Below are 24,532 nucleotides of genomic sequence, written 5' to 3' on the forward strand. Positions count from 1 at the left end.
AAGCCTCTTTCCCTTTGAAAGCAAGGCAGGGAGAGACGGGAGGCAATTGCCTAAGAGCAGGGACAGAAATGACACAGGCACAAAGCTGAATGCGGCAAACCCCAGGCCTCGCTCCTAAAATATGCTTATCTCCCTATCGGGCTGAAATCACCGCCGGGCTGTGCGGAGCGCGGATTCAAAACCAAATCCAAACAAACCCCAGCTTCGGTCAGTTTTGGAAAACTCTTTAAAAATATACGCGTGGCTTTTAATGTACAATTCACGATTTGATTCGGAGATTAAGAGCAAATTCTGCCGCAGTCTTTAGGGTCGGCGGGGGGGCCTTGCGCCAAGCGTCCGTGTCCCCAGGGCGCTGTGCCAAAAAATGTGCTGCTTTGGGAGGGTCGTGCTGCTGCCCCGTACCTGCTGCTGGTTTCAGATGACGTCCTGGGGCACAAGCTCTTCCTCCTGCTCCGAATTCAGGGTCTGTTTAAAAGGCTGAGAGCTGAGACGTGTACGTCAGCCCTCTGCTTCGTGGGACGAGCAGACTCAGCTGGCAACAGGTGTGCTCGCCGCCGAAAATCCAGCGGTTTTCTCCCTCTCCATCCATCAGCGAGTGCCCTGAGAAGAGGGAAATAAAATGAATGGCGTGCAGCAGCTACCCGTCACCCCTGGCGAGACGGAGCCCGCATCTTGAGTTTGATTTACACGGATGGGGACGGGCACGGGAGAGTTTAGGGGGGATGCAGGTGCCCAGCCCCGTCCCCCGGGGGGACGCAGAGCCTGGGGAGGGCAGGGGCCAGACGTGGTGATGCTGAGGGGCAGAGGAAGGTAAGCAAAAGGGCTGGGGGAGGGAGCTGGAAAAATAAAGGAGAGAAAGAAGAAAGGGAGAGGCAAGGGGGGGCAGACGGAAGGAGCACGCGCGCGTGCCCATCTGGGCGCTGCATCACATTGAAATTGTCCCGCATTAAAAATTCACCAGGCAGCGAATTTTCAAGGGATTTGTAGTAATTAGATGACAAAATGCTGGCAAATCTCAGGCTTGCCAAAGATGTTACTCAGGGGTCAAAGACTCGACACTTTTGGCTGGGTAATTTGTAAGTGTCAATCACACTCCATCAGAGGGAGAGCGGGGATCTGAGGGCTGCATCCTAACGAAGTCCAACGCCCCTGCCTGCAGCCGCCCCGCGCCTCGCAGCCGCACTCGCTGCCTCTTGCGAGGGACTCGAGGCACAGCAGCAGAAACACGGAGGCTATATATATTTATTTTTCCCCAGAAAAACTTCCCACTTTTCGTTTTTCGGGTCAGTTTCTAGCAGGAGGAGCGCCTGCCCTGGTTTTTGGCCACCAAGCGAGGCAGCTGCCCCGATCGCATCGCGCCGGCGCATCCGTCCCGGCCATCCTGCTGGGGGATGCAAAAAGGATTTGAGAAATGGGTGTTTTTCATCAGTCCTGCTGACATGTGCTTAAAATTGCCCGTAGGACGGGCTCTGCCTTCCTGCCACCCCGTTGTCTGCCCCTGGCTTGGCTCTGCCCAGAACGGCCGGGTTAATTCGGACACCGGCGGGGTTGTCCCAAACCTGGCTGCTCCCGTGCTGGGGACCGGGACCCGCTGCGGGTTGAGCCACCTGGAGCCTCGGGGAGAGGAGAAATTAATGGGTTTTCCACTCCATCGGTTAGAAACCGGGCCACAAAATGCAAAATTGAGCACTCAAGGTGCCACCAGAGCTCGCTGCCCTGGCCATGGGCGAAGGCTCCGCGCGGCCGATCCCACGGGGCCGTCCCCTGCCTTTTTGGGGGAATTTTGGCTCGACCCGTGCGAGCCCCGACACCAGGGCACGCAGCGCTGCGGTGGCTGCCCCGGCTGCTTCAGTCTGCCAAGGACCGGCTGCGATTGCCTGGAGTCGCAGGCTCTTTGAGATCAAACTGCCTCACAGCAGGGCAGCATCTCCCAAGCACAGCACCCCTCCTGTCCCAAAAACCCGTCTGAGCCCGGGATCAGCCCTGGCACCGTCCCAGCACGTGGAGCCTCTGCAAAATCGCTCAGCAGGGAATTACCAGCACAATGCCTGGTGGGAGACACAGTCTCGGGGCTGTCCCGCGATGCTAACTGAGGCCAGGCTTCACCAGCTCCAAAAAATCCCCCGAGAGCGCCAGTGCACTCGGGTTTAGGTTGCTGGAGAGGCAAGAGCCCAAATGCCTCTCCATCTCCCGAGGCTTATGAGGACGTCCTCGTTCCACCTGCGAAATCCCACCTCTGGTTTCGGACCGCAAGGGGAGGTTTAAGCTGGAGGAAAGGGACGGAGGGATGCAGGGAGGGGCATGGCAGAGGTGGCAAGGGGGAAAATTGCCTTCGGGAAGAGTTTGATGTGGTTTAGTTCGAGTCCGTCGCCGTTCCTTGCCGGAGGACACCGGGACCTGGTAACTCAGCCAAGCGGCAGCGTGCCGCTCTCCAGCCATCGTGCTGCCCTATATAAGCGAGCTGAGGGGACTGTAAAAGTGGCTGTGGGTTTCTCCTCAATTTAAAAAGTCATTTAGCAGCTGCAAAACACTGCCTGCCAGCAGCCGGGCCTCGGAGGGGCATCCTGCCCCTAACCAGGCAGCGGCTGGGTTTCGAGACTCTATTATGCGGACTTAAATAGCACTAATTACGGACCGAGGCACCCAGAGAGCTGCAGAGGTGCTTCTCACTGTTCTTTCTCCATCTTAATGCCACAGTTTCTCTGTTTTCCTTCTTTGTCGGTGGTTCCCTTCGTTTTCAGCACCAGGAGCCATAAAGCCCAGCGCAGGTTTTTCCTATAAAGTGCTGATGCTTTATAGGAAACTGAACCCCCACCTCGACCGACCGCGCTGGGTGAGCGAAGACAGGGGACTCTTCCCTGTCCAGGGCTGCTGGAGGTGGAGCAAATCCCAAATATGCGTGGCAACGATGACAAAAAGGCCAAAAAGCAGTGGCACAAGCCTGGAGCCGGTGTCCTGCTGCACGAGAGGGCTGGCGAGTGCTTCAGCCACCTTCGGAAAAGGCTGTCACACATATCGGGATGCTGTGAGCGTGCTGCTCCTTGCTCCGTGCCCGGCTCCCGCCGCTCTCTGCAAAAAGGCAAAGGTTTTAACTCCACCTTGCTGGAATTTGCTGGCTGCTTTTGCTCCGCTCCTGGGAAAGCCCGGAGCTCCCCAGCGTGCCCCAGCGCGGGTGCGGGTGGGAGAAGGGACTGACCCCATCCTCCGAGAGCCCCGGGTCCAGCAGCAGGGTGGGAGGCAAAGCCTGACCACGGCGAGAGGCTGTGGGTCAGTTTTCTCCTCTGCAAGGTCCTGGGGCCACAAGAGAGCCCTGATCCTAACTGCGCCTTGATCCTAATTGCGCCCTGATCCTAATTAAGTGGCACGAATTACGCGCCGTGGCACGCTGGGGTCTCTCCAGGACCGTGCTCCTACAAGAGACCAGGGTGCCAAGTGTCCCACGGGATGACACTGGCCGCTGACAGCCAGCTTTAGGGGATTTGGGGTGCCTGCCCCTCCTGGGGCTCTCCCTCTCCTGGCTGCTCCCGCACCCCGCTGACGGAGCCTCGCGCTCCTGCGCCGGCTGCTTTGCATATCTCACCGATTCCGGTCACATCGTGCACACATATGCCTCAGCCAACGTTTGTTGATATTCTCTCTGCCTCTCTTCCTAGCTCCAGTTTGGGGTGAAAGCCTCCCTTATTAGCCAATTTGGATACCCATTTACTGTGAATTACTGAGCCTGATTATTATTCATGAATGGATATGTCTGAAATCTCAAGCCCTGCCATGCGATTTCTCTCCCTCTCAAATGCATATATTTAGGGAAAACAGGAGGCAGCGTGTCCGTGTCACGCAGCAGCGCGTTCCGGAGGAAAGAGAGCCGGGCAAGGCTCCTCGCTGCCCCCTTTTTTTGAACACTGACTTGTCCGGGAACACGGCGGTACCGGGCCAAGAGCAGCGAGACCCAGGACAAGGTCCGGATGTGCTTAACATTAAGGAGAGAAATTCACGCTCCCCAAATCCCAGCAAATCTCCACCAGCATCCACGAGAAGCGTCCCCACTGCAATTTGAGTTTGCTGCTGCCTCCTTCCAAGGGGGGCCATGTACCAGGAGTCACCTTGGTGGCGGCAGAGCCCTTAGGCATGGTGCAAAGATTTGAGTGCTGGCTGCAGGAAGGGGAAAAGAGGTTTGCAGTCGCCCATGGAAGGAGGCAGGAAAATCAGGGGCTGAACAAAAGCAAGCCCCGGCGTAGCAAAGTTTGCAGCACACCTGCACGCCCAGCGGGGAGCTCTGCAATGGGGAAACCGAGGCAGCGAGGGGAGGGCTGAAAGCACCGGGCAGGTGGCAGCTCTGCCCCAGCACTGCTTCTGCCGAAGGAGCAGCAGCCGAAGTGGGTTTTGTAGAGCCCAAACCTTTCCTGTGTGCTTCCCGCTCAGCGAGCCAACCTGAAGTGTATGCAGACAGCGCACCGGGGGAGCAGGCAGCCAAGCTGGGAGCGTTGCTGCCGCCGTGCCAGCACGCAGCAAGAGAGGCTTGCGGCGGAGCCGGCAGCAAGCAGGGCGCAGGAGAGCCGAGCTCCTCCCGCAGCTGGCGGAGGGCTGGCAAACCTGCGGCGGGGAGACGTGCTGCTTGTCCTCCGGCGACGATCCCTGGAGCCCCGCTCCGTCAGCCAGCCTTTGGGGAAGGGTTTCGCAAAGGCGGCGTGGGACGAGGGACAGGAGGAAAGCTGGGAAGCAGGAAGGAAACCACCTGGATGCGGGCACGGGGCTCCTGTGCCCTCCTGGGAGTGGGGACCAGCAGCACGCAGCCCAGCCCGGACCCTTTGGGGTTCTCTGCCGGGGAGGTGACAGCCCCCCGAGGCCTCTGCCAAGAGGCAGCACCGAAGAAGAGCCAGCTTTCCAGTAAAACCCTGCGATTCAGCGAAGAGGCTGAGTTTGAATAGCATCCTCGTCCAATTCCAAAGGAGCTAAGGACCAGGGGGAGACCATTTCCCATAACTACGTGGACAGTTACAAGAGTTTGCATTATTTTATCGTTAGGATCGTTTCAGATCCAAAAAAAGAAAAAAAAAAGGCAGTGGGGAGTGATGAATTCTGCGCAGACCTACTTAGGCTTTCGGTTTAATTCAAGTTAATTAGCAGATATATGCTCATTCTCGGAAAATTCCCATTAAACCTGCTGTAATTTTAGGGTGCGGGACGTGGGATTCTTCCTACGTAACAAAGAAGCCGAGCCTTTGCTCAAGGAGTAGGAATTAACTCGAGCCGTTCTCCGGCGCTGCGATCAGCACTTCCACAATTAACGCGCGGGCAGATATCTGTACACACATACACAGCCCCCCCCCGCACACATCAAACAGATTTCCTCGATACCAAATTGCCTGAAAAATTAACCAATGTCAAACTGCTCAGCGAGATAAGTATCATTAAGGGAGAAAGAAAATCTTCATTACGTTTGAAGGTACGGAAAAAGCCCCTCGTGAACGTCCTCCAGCCCGATCCCAGCCACGGCAATAAGGCGTTTTAAAACGTATCAAAGGGTTAAATTAATTTTCATTAAAATTTAAATTTGAGAAGGCTCCCTCTCTCTCCTCTCCTCCCTCCTCCCCCTCCGAACGTTTGACTGGCAACCATTTCATATTTCAATCTCGGCAGAACAAATTGAATTAGATGTTGAAACCAAACTCTGCTCTGTTCTCTAAAGCCTACATGCTCTGCTTGCGCTAATCCTTTTCGGCGCTGCTGCAGACCTCAGAGACGCTCAGCAAGAAACCTGCCCCGCCGCAAAAGACAATGAGGGGAGGAAAAAGAGGGAAAAAAAAAAAAAAAAAAACCCACAACACGGGAAAATCCAACCCGAACCTGCAAGCCTGCGAAGCTCTGCTTTAACAGAGAGCTGGGGGACACACGTAGGAAGGGGCCCGCTCGGCTCCTCCGCCCTCGGGGCAGCCCGGGCCAGCTGGGCACGTTTGTTCCTCCCTCCTGCAGGGTGCTGAGCCATCCTTCTGTCTGATCCTGCTCCCCTGCTCCTGTACCTATCGATATATGTATATAATTTTTTTTTTCTTTTACCTCGAAGCATTTTTTCCCACGGATCTTGGGATGGTTTTCAGCTTTCTGGCGGTGCTGTGCGCCTCCCATCCTTCCCCCATCCTTGGCTGACCTGATTCTTGTCCAAAGATGCAGAGCCCCTGCTCTGAGCTGCTCAGAGACTCACCCCGAGGCACGCCACTTTGCTCCCCCCTGGTGCCACCCCAGGACCCCCACCAGGAACGCTGGGCAAAAGGAAAGGTAAAAAACAAACAAGAAACAAGATTCCCTCACCCCACGTTGAGCGTACGGCCATTTCAGCTGACTCCCCCTTTCCTAACACTGCTCCAACACGCGTGCCTCAGTTTCCCCAGAAAAGGGGCAGTGTTTGGGGCTGGGAAGGGGCATTTTGGGGCTAGGAAGGGGCGTTTTGGGACTGGGAAGCAGCAGAGCTGTCAAGCAGGGAGCGCCGGCTCCGGGAGCCCAGCTGGGGCAGGTTTGCAGACACCGTCCTAAAGTGGTGGCAAGCGGCCGGGGAAGAGCAGGGCAGGGAGGATGTGCCCAAAAAGCCGGGCTTGCCGTGCCTCCAAGCAGCGCTGGTGCCGCTCCGTCCCCTCCTTCCTCCTCCCGGCATCTCGAGAAGGTGCTGGCAGCACATCCATGCGGAGGCATCCTTAAATCAGAGCTGTTCCACGGGAACAAATGTTATCTCCAGGCCCCGGCACTGACTGCAGACGCACCGTGCGAGGCAGGCAGTTATTTAACCCAGCTCGTTTTCCTCCTGCGGTCACGCAAGCACCTTCCCTTTCATCAGGAGGGCCCCGCTGCTGTGCCTGTGCCCATGGCACGAGGCAGGAGGACGCATTAGCAGGGTTATTGGTCGGCTCCGGGCCCAGACGCGCTCTCTATTCAGGAGACAGCGGTGCCGTGGGTTTAACGAGGTCCGGTAATAGGTGAGGTTATGGGCATCCCACTGCTAGGCGGATTGGTACCGCCTCGCAGCAACGGGCAGGTATTGCCGGGAGGAAAAACAGCCTCGGCGGCACTGATGTGCATCACGCACGCAGGCACACGTGGGTGAGCACAGGGCGCTGGCACGGGGACAGCCCCGAGTCCCCGGTCACCGCCACGTGTTCGGCACCCTTAAAACCGGAGCCTTCCCGACTCCCCCGACCCCGGCAGGATCCGCCCGGGGGTCTCAAAAGGAGGTGGAGGAACCGTTTTGGCTGTTTTCCCCCCGTGCCCACCTCACGTGGCGAGCCAAGGAGGAGCAGCCCGCCTGCTCTGCCCCACGTGAGCACGTCCCTGGACGCTCCCAGGAGCCTTCTCCTCCTCCTGGCACCTCCGCCCGAGGCGTTTTGCCCTGCAGGGCCAGCTGTGCCCCATACCCACCTGGGCGGCTGGCAGGCAGCTGCCGACGACCGGCTAGATGGCCTCATCTTTGTTGCTCTCCTCCTCTTCCAGCTGCTCCAGGATTTCACCCAAAACCTCCGAGTGTTTCCTCTTCTTCAGGGAACCTGGGGAGAGGAAACAGAAAGGCAAGGATCACAAGCCAGGCCCGCGCAGGACCGCCACCAGCTCCAGCCCTCCTCGTCCCCCGGCGATGCCGCTTCCATCTCGCCAGCTGCCCCCGGCAGTGCGGCACCACGGAGTGAATCCCCACAACTCCTGCACCTTTCCTCCAAGGCCTTTGCTGGAGGCCAGCGATGCCGAAACCCTTCCTGTGAAGCCCAAATCACCCACCCCACGCCCGAGAGCGCTCGCAGGAGCCCCCCAGGCGCACGGCAGGACGTGGACACCACGCGCACCCTTCCTTGGGGAAGGGACATCCCTGCTCTGCACCCCGCCACTGTCACCACAGCCGGTCCCAAACCCCCCCGGGGGGCTGCCAGCCCCTGTGGCGCCGAAGCCATTTGTCCCCTGTGCCGGGGAGGCCGGGGACTGCCTTGTCTCCACCGGGCAAGAAATGCCCCCGCGGCACGGCAGGAGCCGCCGCGCAGCCCCCGCTCCCCCCGCGCTCCCCAGCCAGCGGCTCTCGCTCGCGAGAAGCACATGGAGAACAGCTGTTTAAATCCTGCTTTCAGACATCAAAAGCCTCGCTGGGTTTCTCAAACAAACAAACATACCGTAGGACTGAAGAAAAGGTGTAAAATAAATAAATGGAACAAGCTGTGCATTTTCTTTTAGTATTACAGCTGCTGCGGGAGATAAACAACAAGTAAATGTCACAAAACATCAATACAGAAGAAATTAACCTGACAAAAGCTCACATCCCCCTCCTCTGCCTCTCCCCCCCGCCCCCCCCCCAGCTCGGAACAGTTTTGCATTTCTGGAGTTCCCATCTAATGATTTTTATTTTTCAATTAATTCCTTGACAGAGCGCCAGAGCCCGCCTCGCTCCCCGCCGGGGGCTGCGGGGACGGGCAGGGGAAGGGGGCGCCGGCTGCCACCCCCCAGACCCGAGGCGCCCGGCTCTGCCCCGCTGAGATGCCCAACGGCACAAAAAAAGGGACGGTCGAGGCCGGAGGAAGGCGCAGACCCCGCTGTTGACCCTACCCTTTACTCTGCCCTCCAGGCTCCTGCTCCCCCGGCCGTCCTCGTGCTTAGGGTTAGGAGGCGAACAGGGTTAGGTGCGAATTCCCCAAACCTGTGGCAGGTCTGGGTTTGTCCCCCCCTGCCAGCCCTTCCACACCAGACCCCAAATGCCCCTTGTAGGGTCTGTTCACTGCCCCCATCACACCCCAGTCAAACTGTATGGGTTTATTAGGGGAGCATGAGCATGGGAAGAGGTTGGATGGCTCTAGATTTGGGATCAGAGCTGCTCCTACCCCTAAACCCACCCCAAGCCAACAAGGAGACTGCGGATCCCCCCGACCACAGCACCCGAACCCATCAGACCCACAAGCGGCATGGGGAAAACCCCGACCCCGACGGCCCCCCCAGCACCGGGGAGCCCCGAGAGCAACCCGGCGCCTGCCTAACGGGGAGGAGAAAAGGGAAATAAACCGAAATCAAACAAAACCCAGGAGGGTGGGGAAGCGAATTGGTTCGACTTCCGTTCTGCTGCTCCAAGCTGGTTAAGGTTTGCCCGCTAACGATCCCATTTGCTTCCTTTAAACAATAGCCAAGGCCGGCGGGGGTGGGCCGGGAGGGGGATTACCACGGGATTAGAACGTGGCAGGGTTGCGGATGCCACGCTAATCCTGCAGGGTTTTACTCTCTGGCTACGGCATGTGTTTGCATTAGTTACAGATGCTCTGTTAAAAATAAAAAAAAAAAAAGGAGGAAAAAAAAAAAGGAAACACAAAGGGAGCCCAAAAGGACGGGAGGTGAGGGTGGGAGCGCAGCCGAAAGGAAAAAGGAGCCGCTTCGGGGGGCCTGGGCGAAGGAGGAGCAATGGGGGAAAGGTTGTGGGGTTGGGGAAGCCCCTTCCATTCCTTTCCCTTGCCCCTTCCCTTTCACCCCACAGGGCCAGGCCGAGCACAGAGCAGGGCTTCCCCTACAAGCCCCCTGGGCTTCCCCCTGCAAAACCCCAAGGGGACGGGGGGGTGCACGCTCCTGCCTCACTGCCCTCCTCTTCCTCGCCCTCTCCCACCCCAAACGAGAGGCAGCTCGGCGGGCAGGCAGCTCCCCCCGTTCCACCGCCCGCCGAGAAAAAAAGCCGAGCCGTCCCTTCCCCTTTTTCCCTTGCGCTCGGCGCAAAAATTCCCCATCTGTCAATTTAATTCTTTGATCGATGGGAAAGAGCAGGAAAAAACGGCCCGGCACAGCTGGCTTCCCAAGTTAGCCCTGGCAGGAGACCGCCAGCCCCGCTGGTGACGGCTGAGCGCAATGTTTGCGGAGCGCGGCGAACACAAGTCGATAGCAATTTAGCTGGATTGGGAGCACGTACCTTCCCTGCACGGAGCGCGGGCTCCCGGGAGAGAGGCGGTGCCGCCGCGCTCGCCGACGTTTCCCCGGGGCTGGAGCTCGTGGCCGCGGCTGCAGCCGTCGTCGCCCCACGGCCGGCGCGCGGTGGAAGGGGGGAGAAAAAAAATGCAAGGAGAGGAGGGGGGGAGCGGTGCGGTCCCAAGGGTTGTGGGTGAGCGGGGGGAGGCAGGAGGTTGGGAAGTGGGTGCTGGGGGCCTGCAGGGGACCCCAGGGCTCGCTGACGAGCGCAGGGCACAGACGGGATCCGTCCCTCCCTGTGGTTTGAAGGGTTTTACGGTGCCCGTGCGCCCTGCTGTCCCTAGGGGATTGGCACAACGGCCCCTGGGGATCAGCCCCCTATAAAATGAGGGTGAAAAGAGGCTGCCGGCGGCAGGATTGGTGCAGCCACCCCGATGCAGTGCTTGCCACGGTCCTGCTCCATGGGATGGGCTGGATGAGCAGCCCCAAAGCCGACCAACCTTCCTGTGGCTTCTCTCCCCGCGTTACTGCAGACGAGTGCCTCTATCCACAGCAGCGCCCAGCCCTCCCTGCCACCCTCGTGGGCTCCCCACCACGCTCAGGGGCTCCGCAGCCACCTCTCAGCAGCAGCTCCCGCGTTAACAAGGCGTTGTGGGGTGCCATTAAACCCCAGAGAATCCAAGCGGGGTTTTCCCTCCCGGTATAAGACCCTCCTGCGCGAGGCTAAAGAGGAGGTGTGCTCAGGAATGAGAAAAGAGATTTAAGCTCTTAGCTACTGAGCCCGGAGGCAGAAGAACGGGGATCAGGGTCGGGCGGCGGGATCCCGTCCGGCAGCATCACCGACCCCACTGCTGGCAGCGGGGGCCTCGCTTCCCCCTGGAACGTTACAAAGGCACAGAAGAAGCCGTGAAGAATGACCTGAAAACCGCACAAAATGGGAGAGGAGCCCACTCCACTTCACTGCACCTATCAGACCGATTGAAAAGATGGCTCCGAAGCGAAGCGACTTGATTGCTAGGCCAAACGGCGGCAACTGAGGCAAGATTTGGGAGGCCAGACCTGGCTTTGACCTAATGCAGAACAGCAAATTGAGACCCGAGCAGCCAAATCTGTGTAAGTGGTGCCTAGAAATAAGGCACAGAATTGCAGCAGAGAGAAGTGGGCGGCGGGACGTGGAAGATGCTCCTTCTCTCGCAGCCCGGGAAGCGTTTTGTTGCTGAGCCAAAAATGCCAGGGCTGACAGGGGAGACGCTGGATGGCGGATTTGGGCTGCTGCAGCTCGAGGCACCAGCCTGAAAGGTCAGCCTGCTCCTTCAGAGCTGGGGATGCAGAAATCTGGGGGGCTGGCAGCGATACCCACACGGTGAGAAGGAGCAAGGTGAGGTCGTTCCACGGTCAAGCCAAATCTAACCTTGGAAACCCCTGCGCATCGCTGCTGCGCCCACAGCAAACCAAAACGGCACAGAGGAAAAGGAAAAAGGAAAAAGGAAAAAGGAAAAAGGAAAAAGGAAAAAGGAAAAAGGAAAAAGGAAAAAGGAAAAAGGAAAAAGGAAAAAGGAAAAAGGAAAAAGGAAAAAGGAAAAAGGAAAAAGGAAAAAGGAAAAAGGAAAAAGGAAAAAGGAAAAAGGAAAAAGGAAAAAGGAAAAAGGAAAAAGGAAAAAGGAAAAAGGAAAAAGGAAAAAGGAAAAAGGAGGGGCTTTTCAAAATACTTGCAGGGGTGTAGAAATTGGAAGAAATGTGTCCCGAAATTGATGTGAGATGTGGAATACCAGCGCTCTTCGTCCTGATTCACCCCTTTTGTAGGTGAAAAATCCTTGGGATGCTCCCTGGTGGCTTTCATTTCTGTGGGATAACTGGGAGAAAGAGGTGGGAGCAGCAGAGCCCACGTGTCAACCTGTATTGCTGGCATGGCACTGCCAAGGTGACGACAGAAACACGCGACACCCCTGCAGCAAGGCCAGCAGCTCCCAGCAGCACCGTGGTTTGTGGCGTTGGAGGTCGAAAAGGATCGCAAAAGGCTTTCAGAGGGGAGAAAAAAACCCCAGCAGGATGGCAATGCTCAATACCACAAAGACGGTACAGATGGCAGGAGGTAATGCTGCGTGTGCTCCCCACCCTGGGCTCTGCTCAGGAAAATCAGCCTCCAGCTAAGGTGGGGAGGCAACGGTGATGCGAACGAGCAGCCCCACGGTGGCTGCAAGCAGAGGCAGCTGCAGTTTTTATCCCTATCACCTTCTGCACACCCGCGGCAGTACCAGGGCAGGGCACGGCTCCCTCCTGTCCTCGGGGCCACCGAGCGCCGCTTGCGGAAACCTTCAGACCAACCCGCCCCGCCATCCGGAGAGGGCACTCCCGAAACTGGCACCCAAAGAACAAAAATCCCCACAAGGGCGGCTGGGAAAAGCTGTGCCCTGCTCCCAGTGCCAGGCAGCTCTCGTGCCCGCCCCGCGGGGGCTTTGTCCTGGAGATCTGCTGCTGGCAGATCCCGCTCGGCACCGGGATTAGCCACCAGCAGCTTCACGGCGGAGACGTGTGTGTGTGTGTGTGCAAGGCAGGGCTGAAGTCATCGGATATTATTTCTCTCTCTCTCTCTCCCCTCGAGATGGGCTGGAGAGCAGAGCTGCCTGCCGTCTTCAATCCTATTTCCAGCCCCCGAAGACTGGCGGCGATAACCTCGCTCCTGTGTTCCATCCAAGCCCCCGGAGCCACCGCAGCTCCCTCCAAGGCCGCAGACCTCCTGGGAGGCGCAGAACCTCCTCCTGCCGCGCTCCGCATCCCCGCCTCGGCCAGGGAGGCAGCAGACAGGGGGGCCGGGGCGATGAAAACAGAAACGAGGACGTGAGCTGAGCCTGGGGTAGGCGGCAGAGCTCGCCAGCAGCAGCCGGCATCTGCTGCCAGTCTGCACCGACAGCAAAGCCAAGCCCGTTCCCCCCGCCCAGAGCAGAGGAACAAGGGCAGGAGGAGATCGCGCATAGAAAAGGGGTGCACAGGGCATCACACCTGCTCCCCTCTTCCCCCAGGACGGAGATTCACGTTGCTGTGGACGCGCACCCGCTCTGGGCTGGGTTCTGGGGGGCACATCCATCCCCTCCCAGCAGTGCCCATCTGCCCCGCTGCCTCCCAGCGCTACGTGCAGGGTATTTTACGTGGCTGGACACCGCCGTGCTCCTCCAGGTCTCCTTTTCAGCGCCGTGTTGGCGCTCAGCCCGCGGCTCCCAGCCCTTCCAGCTCACCACGTGCCCCTTTGCTCCGCTCCTGGCCCCATCGCATCCCCCATCGTCCCTTCCCCTGCCAAGCCGCCTCTTTCCCAGCCCGCCCGTAAGACTCAGCACCACGCACACCGCTTCACCATCATGTCACCGGGTCCTGCTGGAGCTGGGCTCGCTCACTGAGCGAGGTTTGCTGCCTTCCCACCTCGGTGCATGGCAAAGCGCAGCCCCAGAGCTGCTCCTGCCACCCCCCGGCCACGGGCATGACGGAGAGGGGAGGCGGGGAAGGGATGCTGCAGGGGATGCAGGAGGAAGAGCATCGATCTCCAGCTCAGTCCTCCAGCCCAGGGGAGCCCTTCCTACATAAATATTTGCCAAGCAATGCATTTGTGCCTGTCGATGGCCGTCAATAGGAGCCCGCGGGGCTGTTATCTGCCGAGCTGTCATTCTCGGGCACCTGATCCAAACGGCACTCTCCGGATCTCAACCCACGGTCAAATTATTTGTCCTTTTAAACCGGGTTCCCATCCTCTGAGGGACCCCACTCCCCTCCCAGGTGCCCGTCCGTTAGACCCAGCCCTTGCTGGGAAGCCGACGGGGTTATCTCCGCGCAGCTCGCTGCACTCACGGTGCCACCACGGGCGCTCGTCCCCTTGCCCTCGCAGCCTGTCCCCACCTCCCCAGCACCCTAGGGCGCAAGGCAGGCAGAGCGAAAGCATTTCAGCTGGCACAGCGCTGCCTCAGCGCTGCCAGCGCGCGGGGAGTTAACAGCCTCACGTGCACAGGGAGAGCTGTCAGACAAAGCATCCTGCCCGGATCCCTCCTGCTTCCCCCCACGCAGCCCTCCGCCGCCTCCAGCTCCTCTCCTGCAGCAGAGATTTCCTCCAGCGCGGGCACAGCCTCCTCCCCGGTGGGCCGTGCCCGCCTCTGCTGGGCGAGACCCCCTGCGTTGGCACCGCCGGGCTCCAGCATCCATCTGGCAGCCCCGGCGCGGCGGGGAAAGGGCCGGCGCGGAGCGGCGGCGCGTGCCAGATGGGCCGGTGCCAGCCAAGCTGCAGTCGCCGGGCCAGAAGGATGCTGCTACGTTACCGTGGAAATGGTCGGCTGTTTTCCGTCTCAGGGCCTCCACCGTGCTCTCCTCCGTGTCTGCCCACTCCAAGACCAGCCTCCGGCCGTACAGATGCGTGCTGTGGCACAGGGCGTTGAAGGCTTTCTGCAGATTAAAATGGGGGGGGAAAAAAAGAGAGAAAATAAAAGCAGGCTTGCATGAGGAAAAAACAAAGATGTCCCTCCCTCTGCCCTGAATCTAAAAGGCCACCACAGGACATCCTGCTTTGAGCACTTGGCTCTGACGGGGCAGGATTCATCTCCATCACTGGCCGTGACTCCATCATTTATCTCCCACATCCTTGCAGAAGAGCAAGTACCCGTCGCGATTCCCGCTGCTCGCAGGGGAGCGGGCTGAGAGCCAGCACGTGGAGCAGCTCAAGGCTGGCTGCAGCCCTGTGTCACCCCGGGACCACACCTGAGCCAGGAACACGGGGCAACGAGCTGTGCCCGCAGGCTCTCTGTGTCTGTAGGCAACTCACAGAAGCACTCACGCAACACCAGCTCAATGCAGTCCCCATTTCCCACAGACTTCCAAGAGAATTCAGGTCTGGGCAGGATCGGGCCCATCCCACCAACACGCAAACCCTCAGGTCAAATATTTTCATCCCCAGGGGCCCGAAGTGCTCCAGACATCGCGATACGCGGCTGGGCACGGGGCAGAGCAAAGGAGCGCAGGATGCTCTTTGAAAACCCTCAGCTAGGATTAGGATCAGGTAACTACATCAGGTCTGCAAACTCGCATCCATGGCACAAACACGGCTGCACACAGCACCCCTCTGTCCTCACAGCTGGAGGGCCCCGAAGCAGCGCTGATGTAAGGGTAGGGCTGGAAGAGCCACGGCCAGTCGGTCCCACGGAGGTGCTGAGGCCATCCAGCGCCGCGGGCAGGAGCTTGGAGAGCAGCACGAGCGCCTTTTCCAAAGGTTTTGTTGACAACAAAAGGAAACGCGTCGAGTTGATCATCCTCGCTGCCCGCTTTTTGGGGTTTGGTTGGAGCGCCTCGCCAGATTTGGGGCAGTGCTGAACGCAGAAGGTTTCTCTGCGCACAGGGCAAAGGCTCGAAAGTCGCGAAGAAGTCTCCAAGCGAGGCTCGTCCAGCAGTGGCTCTGGATGGCCGAGGCTGTCCCCAGACGGCACGGCACGTCTCCAATCCTCCTGGAAGCGCCTTCGGGTGCCCAGCACTGCTCCTTGGCAGCCAGGGCCGCCCCGGAGCCCCATCCCTGGGGGCTTCAGGGCCCAGCTGCTCCACGGAGGCAGCAGAAATTCCCCGCGGGGCGAAAGCAGCGCTCCCACCAGCTCACCGCGCCTCCTCCCAGTCCGACTGCGGGGCGAGGGCTGGGGGCCGTGCCTTTACCCCGCAGCAGGCTCTTCCGACTTCCTCAGATTACAAATCTCCAAACAGCATTTCCAGGGACCAGCTTTCCGGTGCCTGCATTTTCCCCTCCTTCTGATTCTCCTTCGCTCACACAATTCCCATTCATTATACAAAAAATACAGCACTGCCAGCTCCACCTTGCCCAGACCACTCGCCGATGCACCGAGACATCCTTCCACATCTGCCACCTCCCCAAACTCGTGCCCGGCCCCGTTTTTGGGGTGTGCCGCAGCCTCACCAGCGCTTCTTGCAGCTACAGCTGTTTTTATTTGCCGCTGCTGTCGTTTTAAAGGCCCCTTTTCACTTGGAATGGTATCCAATTAGCAGAGCAATGTGTTGGCTTGAACAACCACCCGGGGGGAGGCGGCAGTAGGGCGCTGCAACGGCTGTTTACGTTGGCACAAGGAGCCACTTCCATAGCCTGGCGAAGCAGCACAGCTCAAATCACGCAGTCCCGTTTGTTCATTTCTACTTTTTTAAAAATTTCTCACTACCTGCAGCACGAGGAGGAGGGAGGCTGCAGGACAGGATGCGGCCGCAGGGTTGCCAGCCCTGTAGGGATCACCAGGAGAGGTCGCGGAGCAAGAGGGAAGGCTGGTGTTGCCATCAGCTCGTGTTGGATGGAAATCCTGCTGGGTGAAGCACATCTCCTGGTGGCCAGGTGACACCTCCCGGCCTAACGTGCTCCTGGAATGAGAGGCTTTGAACCCAGGAAGAAGCAAAGCATGGGATGGCGGGGTGAGAGCCCCTGAGCTGGGGCACTAGAAGAGGATCCACGCCTTTCAGGTGAGAAACACCCACACGTGTTATTTCCTTTGGAAACCAGCTGAAAAATAAAACTTACACATTCATGGCTTTGAGAGGGATTAGTACTTCTTCAGGGCAAAGCAAGAACGCACCGATGGTTCGGAAGACAAAGGGACGAAGGGGAGAAATGCTGTCCCTATGCACCCTTGTGGCTGGAGATCTTCCAGAGATTAGTAAATTCACCACTGCTGCTATTCCAATTAAAAAACTGGGCAGGAGAAAATTCATTTTAACTACAGGAGGAATAGGAAAGGGAACGAGGACGAGCAGAATGGCTTTCAAAGCAAGCGGGGCTGGCGGCCTGAGATATTTTTGGTATCTTCCGCCTGAGTGTCCGAAGACCAAGCTGTCAGAACAGGAACAGATGGTTGGTGGCCGTCCATAAAAATGGGAAAAGACCTCAAATTACTGCGGCACTGCATCGCTAAAGAAAGGGGATCAGAGCAGGCTTGGCATGTTGGAAGCACCTGAACTTGGTGGTGGCTTCAACTTGGGCATGGCCTGAGCGTGGCAGAGGATGGAGAGGCAGAAGGAGCAGGGAAAAGCAGAGAGGAAGGGAAAAGGAGAATGAAAAACGTTTGTGGGATTCAGAGAGGGAATTTCCAAATGAAGGGGGGACTGATGGACTTCTCTGACGCCTGGGACAAGGCAGAGGCTGCTTTGGAGCTCATCTGCTGTGCCAGGGCACTACAAAGTCAGAGATCAAGGGGCTGGACCACTGCATCCACCACCCCTGAGCGCCCCGGCGCGCAGTCCCTAAATGCTGTATTAATTTTGAGGACAGTGCTGCTCTGCCTCCAGATTCCCCCTTGCCCTATTAAATACTCAAGCCTCAGAGCCTCGGGGCTGGAGTCATTAGAGGGACAAAGGGTCAACAACATTAGGAGATTGATAAATTTCCCTTCCTCACAAGAAACAGTCCCAACTGAGGATGCTCTCCGCATCGCCAGCTGCACACAAGGATTTTTCGCGTGCGCCTTTTTAAAGGGCTGCCCGTCTTTCCCAAAAGGGCAATTCCTATTTGGAGACCAGATGTATTTTTATATTGACAAGGGAGAAAAGTGGAAACTCGGCTTCCAGTTAATAGTTTAAAAATAAAAACAATCCCCCACCAATTCTGCACGGGGAACTTCAGGAAATGTATCAAGCGGTTAAAGCTTCCTTAACCAGAGTTCATCTGCTACTGCCAGCGAATCGAAGGTCCCCTTCTCAGTCCCCAAATGCCGTGTGCTCCCAGCTAGTGGTCATCTTGTGCTGGAGATTTAAAGCCAAAGGCTTGGTCAGCAGGTACGCAAGCCCTCTTTGGGAATACGATGAAAGCAAGGCATAAAAACCCACCGTGTGCTGGGGGCTGGGGTAGCAGGATGGTACCAGCTGACGGGGAATTACGAGGCCGCAGCCCTGAAGCTCCCGCTGCAGAAAAACTCAGGGTCCTGGTTCCTTTCTGAATCTCTGACGGGGGTTCCTCCCTCTTTCCTGGCTTAGCACACGTGCTGGGATCTGCTCAACGCACAGCCGTGGCGGGCAAGGGGACGAAGCCCAGCCCGACGGGGCGGCCGTGCTGGCACACCAGCGGGGATTTCGGAGCGGAAGCCCCCCGTCTCCCTCCCAGCTTTGGAAAAACCTCCGCAGGCACTCCCACAGCAGCTGTAATTGCTCAGAGAAAATGACAAACATGGGAGGTCACAGGCTTTAAATGCCCAACAAAGCCACCGTAACTATTCTATTATAAAAACATCATGTTTTATAAGACGCTTATAAGCAATTTCCAAATTACCACTCTGAGCAAAAATGTCATTGATAGTCCACAGCTATTCAGCTCAGAGGTCTCCGGGCCCACTCCCCTCCTCTCTCATTTCACTTAGCAATAAACACTAAGCCAATTATGTCCGTGTTTACGATATTCAGGATCCTATTCATCAATACACGGCGCATCCTTTTCCAGACGGCCAGTGGAGTGTACTTGATGTGCCACTTGTGAGACAATTAAATCCCTCAAAGAGATGAGGGTAAAAAAAAAAAAAAAAGAGGAAGGAAGAAAAGCTGCTTTGCTGGAAAAGAGGAAAAACTCACGGGGTGATCTTTCACAGGATGGCTTTCTCACCGCATGCTCGTCTCTGGGGTCGGTGCATCCCTGCCTCTGTGAGCTCCGGTGGGGTGGTGGGAGCAGGAGGATCCCGATAAGGGCCCTGCCACAATCTCTCCCCCCTGCCTGGCTGCGTTTTTCACTCAGGTGAGAGCAAACCTGACGAGAGACCCGGCTGGAGTAGAGGCACATGCGAAAACCGCAGAGCAGGCAGGAGACCCACGCTTCGAGGGTGCTCGCTGCACGACGTGCTGCTGAGCAAGCCAGCCCCGAAGGGGAGGGCGAATGCTGAGCTGAAGGAAGTTTGAGTTAGGATCAATACAGGACTAACAAAGAAACTCTGCGTACTGTGTTATAGGGGAGGTCAGGCTGGACCAGATGATCTAATAGTCCCTTGTGACCCTGGATCAATGAATCCTGTCTAAAAACATAAACACCGGCGATGCTCGCTCCCCCCTCCTCGCTCCTTCATCTCCGCTCACGGTCTTGAAAATTCGGAGTGGCTGCAGGTCGGCGGAGCCCCGTGGTACCTCCTCTTCAGCAGTGACATCCCTTGGCCTGCACCCACGGTTCCTCTTCCAGACACCGCACACACCACCGGGCACCGGCAGCAGGGACAAAGCCCCAAAACCAACCCTGCGTCCTTCTTCTGACCACTGCATCAGGGACACCAAACTTCTGCCCTTTATGGCTCTGCCCTTTATGCCCTTACCTGCTGGCTGGAAGCACTGCCCAGCTTTTTACGTGCTGCCCCTGCCTCCTGCAGGACAGCTGTGCAGGTAGGCACAAACCCTCGCCACGGCTAGATCCTCCTTTTCAGAACTGCTGAAAACTCATTTTTCCTTCCTAAAGAGCACTGCTCAGGTCCCCGGGATGTTTTTCCGTAAGGCGCTCTGGGAAGCACTTTGAAAAGCGTTATATTGTGATGGAGTTTCTTGTCCTTGCTGTGAGCTGCCTGTGGTTCCCCCAGCTCAAGCAGGACCATGTGGGACCTCATGCAGGACCTCATTTTATGGGCTACGACACCCACCTGATATCCCTGAGCCAGCAGCCCCGAGTGACAGCCCCAGAGCCAAGACCCACACGTGTGCGTGGGGCGATCTGAGCTGTTTGGTAGCTGGACGCTCGGTACCACTTCTGTGAGCCCTTCCTCCCACAGACAGCAGCTTGCGGGGCCGAAAGCATGGCATGGCACAGCACAACTGCCTGCCCCAACCGCCCTTCCCCGTCTTTTCCGCTGCCACAGAAGAAAAGCTGTTTGCTAGACAATCTGGAGGGTGATCCTGGGTGTTGGTTTCACTGAGGGTGATAAATTAGCCAGACCCCGAGTGCAGGTAAAGAGAAAGAAAGCCTTCGGTGGCTGCCCACCGTGGGGGTTTAGCTTCGTTGTGGCTTTGCTGGTGAATCCAACAGCCTGCATCAAATCCCTCAGTGGAACAGGGCCTCCAGGCTCCCTTCTGGCCTGAGACCAGGCAGGGGCGGTGCTGGAGGGAGAGGAGACGGGGGCAGGTGCAGGTCTCACCTTGGCATCCTGCTTGGTGAGGAAATCCACAAAGCCGAAGCCGCGGTGGGAGCCTGTCCCTGCCATCTTCTTGGGCAGCCGGACGGTCTTCAGCTCTCCGAAGGTGCTGTGAGGGAGAGAGGGAAAAGCAAAGACACTGAGACTGAGGGGAGAACCCTCTTCTTCATCCCACACCGCGACACCACCAGTTGCAGGCACATTTCAGGCTTGCCAGCCCCGAGGACTAAGGCAAGCAGTGGGCAGTGGCCGCTCTGCTTCCCTGTAAGCTCCATATCCAAAGCATGCAGCGACAGCTGAAAGCTCCGCTGGGATTTCAAAGGCCATCCTTTCCGCTTCACAAAGCGAAAACCTCCTCCAGCCTAACTGCTGTCCTTCTCCTCCCTCTAGATCTGCAGAAATCGAGGCCCCAGCCTGTGTGCCGTGCCCTGCTCAGGGTGGGCAAAGAGCATCTCCGTGTTACAAGGGGTCAGATCGGATTTATTGGCACTTCAGGACACGGCCACAAGTCCCGGCGTGGCCTCGTGGGCTCTTTTCCTCCTTCCAGAAGAGCTCCTCTGCCCCCAGAGCCTGCCCTGCACGCTGTGCTCGCAGAGGTCCTGTCCCTCTGCTGGGCACCGTTTTTCAGACTGGATTTCCAGCAGCGTTTCAGAAGAGTCTGAGGGGCACCAGCACGGAAAGTTGGGAAGAGGGGAATAAATAAGGGGGTTCCCATTTAGCTGGAAACCTTGCCGTGGCACGGTTTCCCTACAGAATGAACACATCCCTCAAAAACCAAAGCATGCAGCCACCCCCCCAGCCTGGACCTCACCCCAAAAGCCTGCAGCCAGACCCCGAGGCAGAGCTCGCAGCTCCCGCACCTTGGCTCTCCCACCCCGACATCCCCAAGAAATTCCTGGACAAAGCCCCTGTTCTCCCTGCATCCCAGCTCCAGCTTCCTCTTCTCCTCCCCTCGCCTCCATTTATCAACCGCATACGCACAAACCGCAGGCGTTAAATATTTAATGCGGACCGGGTCTGAGGAGATGCGGTGTTTTATTTGGAAACCCGCACGCACAAAAGGAGCCCGGGATGCAGCAGTGCCAAAGAGCACCTGGGAATAAACACAGTAAAGGCCGTAAATGCTCTCGTGAAATGATATAAGCTAAATCCTGGGAGTTAACCTGCTGCACCGGCGGCATGACCAGGCATTCATCCACCCAATTTCCTCCGGCAAGGCGGTGTGTAAATGTACCATTATGAAGCCTCCAAATGAATCCGCACGCCTCCTCCTCGGCGCTTCCAGCGCTCTGCCTCCCTCCTGCCCCCTCCGAGCTAGAGCTGGGCAAACAAACCAACAAACCAACAAACCAACAAACCCACGCGGCGCGGCCTCGGCCAGCGGAGGGGCTCGGGTTCCTGCACGAGGAGGATGCTCCCGGGCACCGGAGCTCCGCGGATGGCTCCTCTCGTCGCCGCGTCTCTGCGGGAGCTGAGAGCCCTGGGTGGGTTAGAGGGAGGGCTGACGAGGGAGATCCCGGCCCAAAGGGGTTTAAAACGGAGGTAGAAATGAGAGTGATGGTGCTCCAACCCATGGCACCACGGAAAACACGACCTGTGTCATGGGCATCGCCTGCGGGGAGCACAATGTTTGCCGAAGGACTCTTAATTGAGAGTCTCCCTTTGAAACCACACCGAGACCCGAGGCACGGGATGGGCAAACAGGGGACAGCTGGGACAACCCCTGGGGATGGGAGCAGGGCAGTTTGGGACCCTACGGGGCGCAGCGGGGGAGCCCTGGGGACACACAGCGGCCTCGGCCACCAAGAAGATGACAGCGGGGACCCAGCCCGGAGCGGCACCTCCTCGGGGCTGGGGGAGAAGGCCCAGCAGGGCCAAAGAGGGCTGGGGCTGTTGTAGGGGACCACAGCACAATGTTCAGCAGGGGGAAGGAAAGCAGAGGGACAGGGCTGACCCCACCGGGGCTGAGGAGTAAAACACCCCCCCACTGCGGCGCTAATTAGAAAGCACAACACAGCAATTACCATCCAAGGAGCTGTGAATGAAGTGGAGAGCCCGGGCCTTTAATGTTCTCCTCTCCAGCGCAAGGCAGAGGCTCACACCTCTCTTTTCCAATTATTTCCTCCAGATTTGTGCGGGGGAAGAGAGGCAGAGGCGGGGGGGGGGGGGAGCCCAATTACCCCCCGCAGTGCCAGGCTCCTCGTACTGGGGGGACACCGATGCTGCAGCCCGCGAGCTCGGGGACGGCCCCAAAAACCCGCAGGAGCGGGGCTAGAGGAAGGGACAGGGACGCAGCCCATCCGAGCGAGGTGACAGGGAGGAAAGGAGCTTTTAGGCAGGCTGGCGAGCCAGCTGCTGGAAACGCGGCTCACCGCTGAGATCCCACCGAGCTGCTTTAACACCCGGGGGGGGACGGCTACGGAGGAGGGTGGGCTCCCAGCAGCTCGGACCCCTTGTTGTTGCCTCCTTCCCCTTCCAGAACGTGACTGCGATGTTTGCAAACCCACCGGCATGCAGAGACCTGTGTGCAAACGCAGCAGGCGCCCCAGGAGCCGGGTTTCCCCTCGGAGCTGATGCCTCTCCTCTCTCCGTGGGGAACTGGACGGCGATCAGCCGGCGCTGGCACCAGACCCCGCTGCTGGCGCAGCGCATGGCCCCGGGCCAGGCTCCTCAACCCCTGCACCAGGCTTTACAGGGCAGTCCCAGGAGCCGGAGTGAGAGTGTGTGAAACCCTGAGCGGCCACGGACCCTCTTGGGACACGGATGCTCACCACCAGGAGCTGAGCTTGGAGCTGCGGAGGTCAGAGGAGGGTCCTGGCTGAGACCACAACCAGTCTGGACAGAAAGCTCCGATCGGCCACTCAGGCATCGCCCGTCCTGCTGCACGTCAGAGTTATGATGAGATTTCAGCATCTCTGCCCACCTGGATGAAAGCTGGGGAGCTCCAGAGCCCCTGCAGCAGTGCCAGGGCTCAGCCGTGGCACAAGCGCTTGCAGGCGCAAAGCCCTTCCCGAGTCAGCGAGCCCACCTCTGCAGGAGGCTTCAGCCTCCCCTCTGCTCAATCCCGCCCCGGGCAGACCCCCATCCCTGGCGCTGGTTTCTGGCAGAACACCTCAGGTGGCATCACACCAGGCTGCTCCGAGTCCACCCGCAGCGAGCGTGCCTTCCTAGAGCCAAGGTAAAAACAAAGGCACCGCGTTTTACCTCCACGGCGCTGCTCACGATTAACAAACTCGGTCTGGGAGGCAAAAGCAAAGAGCAAGCCCTTTGCCAAGGAGGCAGCAGGTCTGCAGAGCACCCAGCGACCCACCGTGCACGCAGCCATTTTGCCACCTCCTTGCTGCCTCACCGAGGCATCGGAGAAAAGCGTTTTGGAAATAAATCCCAGCCACGGCACCGCTCGGCGTCGGGCAGCGCTGCTCGCACAGGAGGGGGGAACTCACCCACCGGCGGTGGGCGACGGAAAGCGTGGGTCAGGCTCCCGGTGGGAAGCAGAGCGGAGGCACAAGCGTGGCTGGGTTTGCAGGATTTGGCTCTCCTGGCTTTGCCCTCCCCGCACAGCGCAGGCGGCTCGCCAGCCAGGCTGGTGAGATCCATCCTGACGGCCGCGCTCGCCGTCCCCGGCTTGGCAGCACGCTGCTGGCTGGCAGGGCTGACAGCCCCGAACAAACGCGCAAACTGAGAGGTTTCCTCAGCGAGAAGCTTCGCCTCGTGCTGATCCAGGGTTACGCAGGGAGAAAGGGAAACCAGCAAAAGCCTGCGTTGGCCCTGGCTGAGCAACCACCCACGCGGGCACAGAATAACGGCAGCCACAACCTCCCTCGGCCCGTCACCGGCCCCAAACCCAAGAGCGAGGCGAGAAGCTCCCCGAGGTGCCAGCAGGGACATCCCCTGGCATCCCTCATCGCCGGTGCCAGGTGGCATCGAGCACCTCCGCGCAGCGCTGCTGGGCACCCACCGCTCGTCCTGGCGCTCCGGCAGCTCGCCCGCAGCTTCTGCGGTGCTGCCCCCTCGCCTCGCCGGCTGAGCGGAGGGAGGAGAAGGAGATTTCTCCTCCGTGCCGCGGGATGCGAGCCGCGAGCTGGCCGCGGGTCAGAGGACCATCGCTCCTTGGGATTGTAATTATATCCTTCTGGCACAGGCCAGCTGGGAGGCGAGTCCTTTGCCTGCTAATTATAGGACGCTCTGTTGCTGTTGAGCAGAGCGCGCCGCAGCCCGGTAGACAACACGCTGCTCACTTGGCTTCGCCTGCTTGCCGGGAGGTGCTCGGGCGTCCCTCAGCATCGCGGCCAAGCACCTGGAGGATGGAGGACCGGGGAATACAAGTGTTTTCTGGAAACCTCCTCCCCCGCTCTGCCGACACCAGCGGCGAGCCGAGAGCCGGCAGCTCCCTCCGCGCCCACGGCTGCTGTCCTGCCACGAGCTCCCCCCGAATCTTCTTTCTCCCCCCGTGCCTGGGTCCGGCCCCAGCAGCCTGGGCAGCTCCTGGAGCTGCTCACGCACGCGCTGTGCAGCTCGGCAGTGCC

General features: G+C 58.7%; 1 protein-coding gene across 2 annotated transcripts in view; it reads right to left on the reverse strand.

Annotated features, from left to right (window-relative positions):
* Nucleotides 1-210: 210 nt before the first annotated feature.
* Nucleotides 211-24,532, reverse strand: part of RBM19 (RNA binding motif protein 19) — a 60,842-nt gene continuing 36,520 nt past the window's right edge. The window contains exons 22-25 of one of the 2 annotated variants that reach the window (XM_083803344.1): nucleotides 20,010-20,115; nucleotides 14,199-14,322; nucleotides 7,405-7,529; nucleotides 211-600 (exon numbers count right to left, since the gene is read on the reverse strand). In XM_083803344.1, coding sequence (XP_083659470.1) covers nucleotides 7,438-7,529; nucleotides 14,199-14,322; nucleotides 20,010-20,115 — 322 coding nt within the window. In that variant the 3' untranslated portion in view covers nucleotides 211-600; nucleotides 7,405-7,437. Of the gene's footprint in view, nucleotides 601-6,587; nucleotides 6,698-7,404; nucleotides 7,530-14,198; nucleotides 14,323-20,009; nucleotides 20,116-24,532 lie in introns of those variants that run through there. The other variant, XM_083803345.1, reaches the window with a different exon arrangement.

Source organism: Anser anser (assembly GCF_964211835.1).
Source record: "Anser anser genome assembly, chromosome: 18".
Taxonomy (NCBI): Eukaryota; Metazoa; Chordata; class Aves; order Anseriformes; family Anatidae; genus Anser; species Anser anser.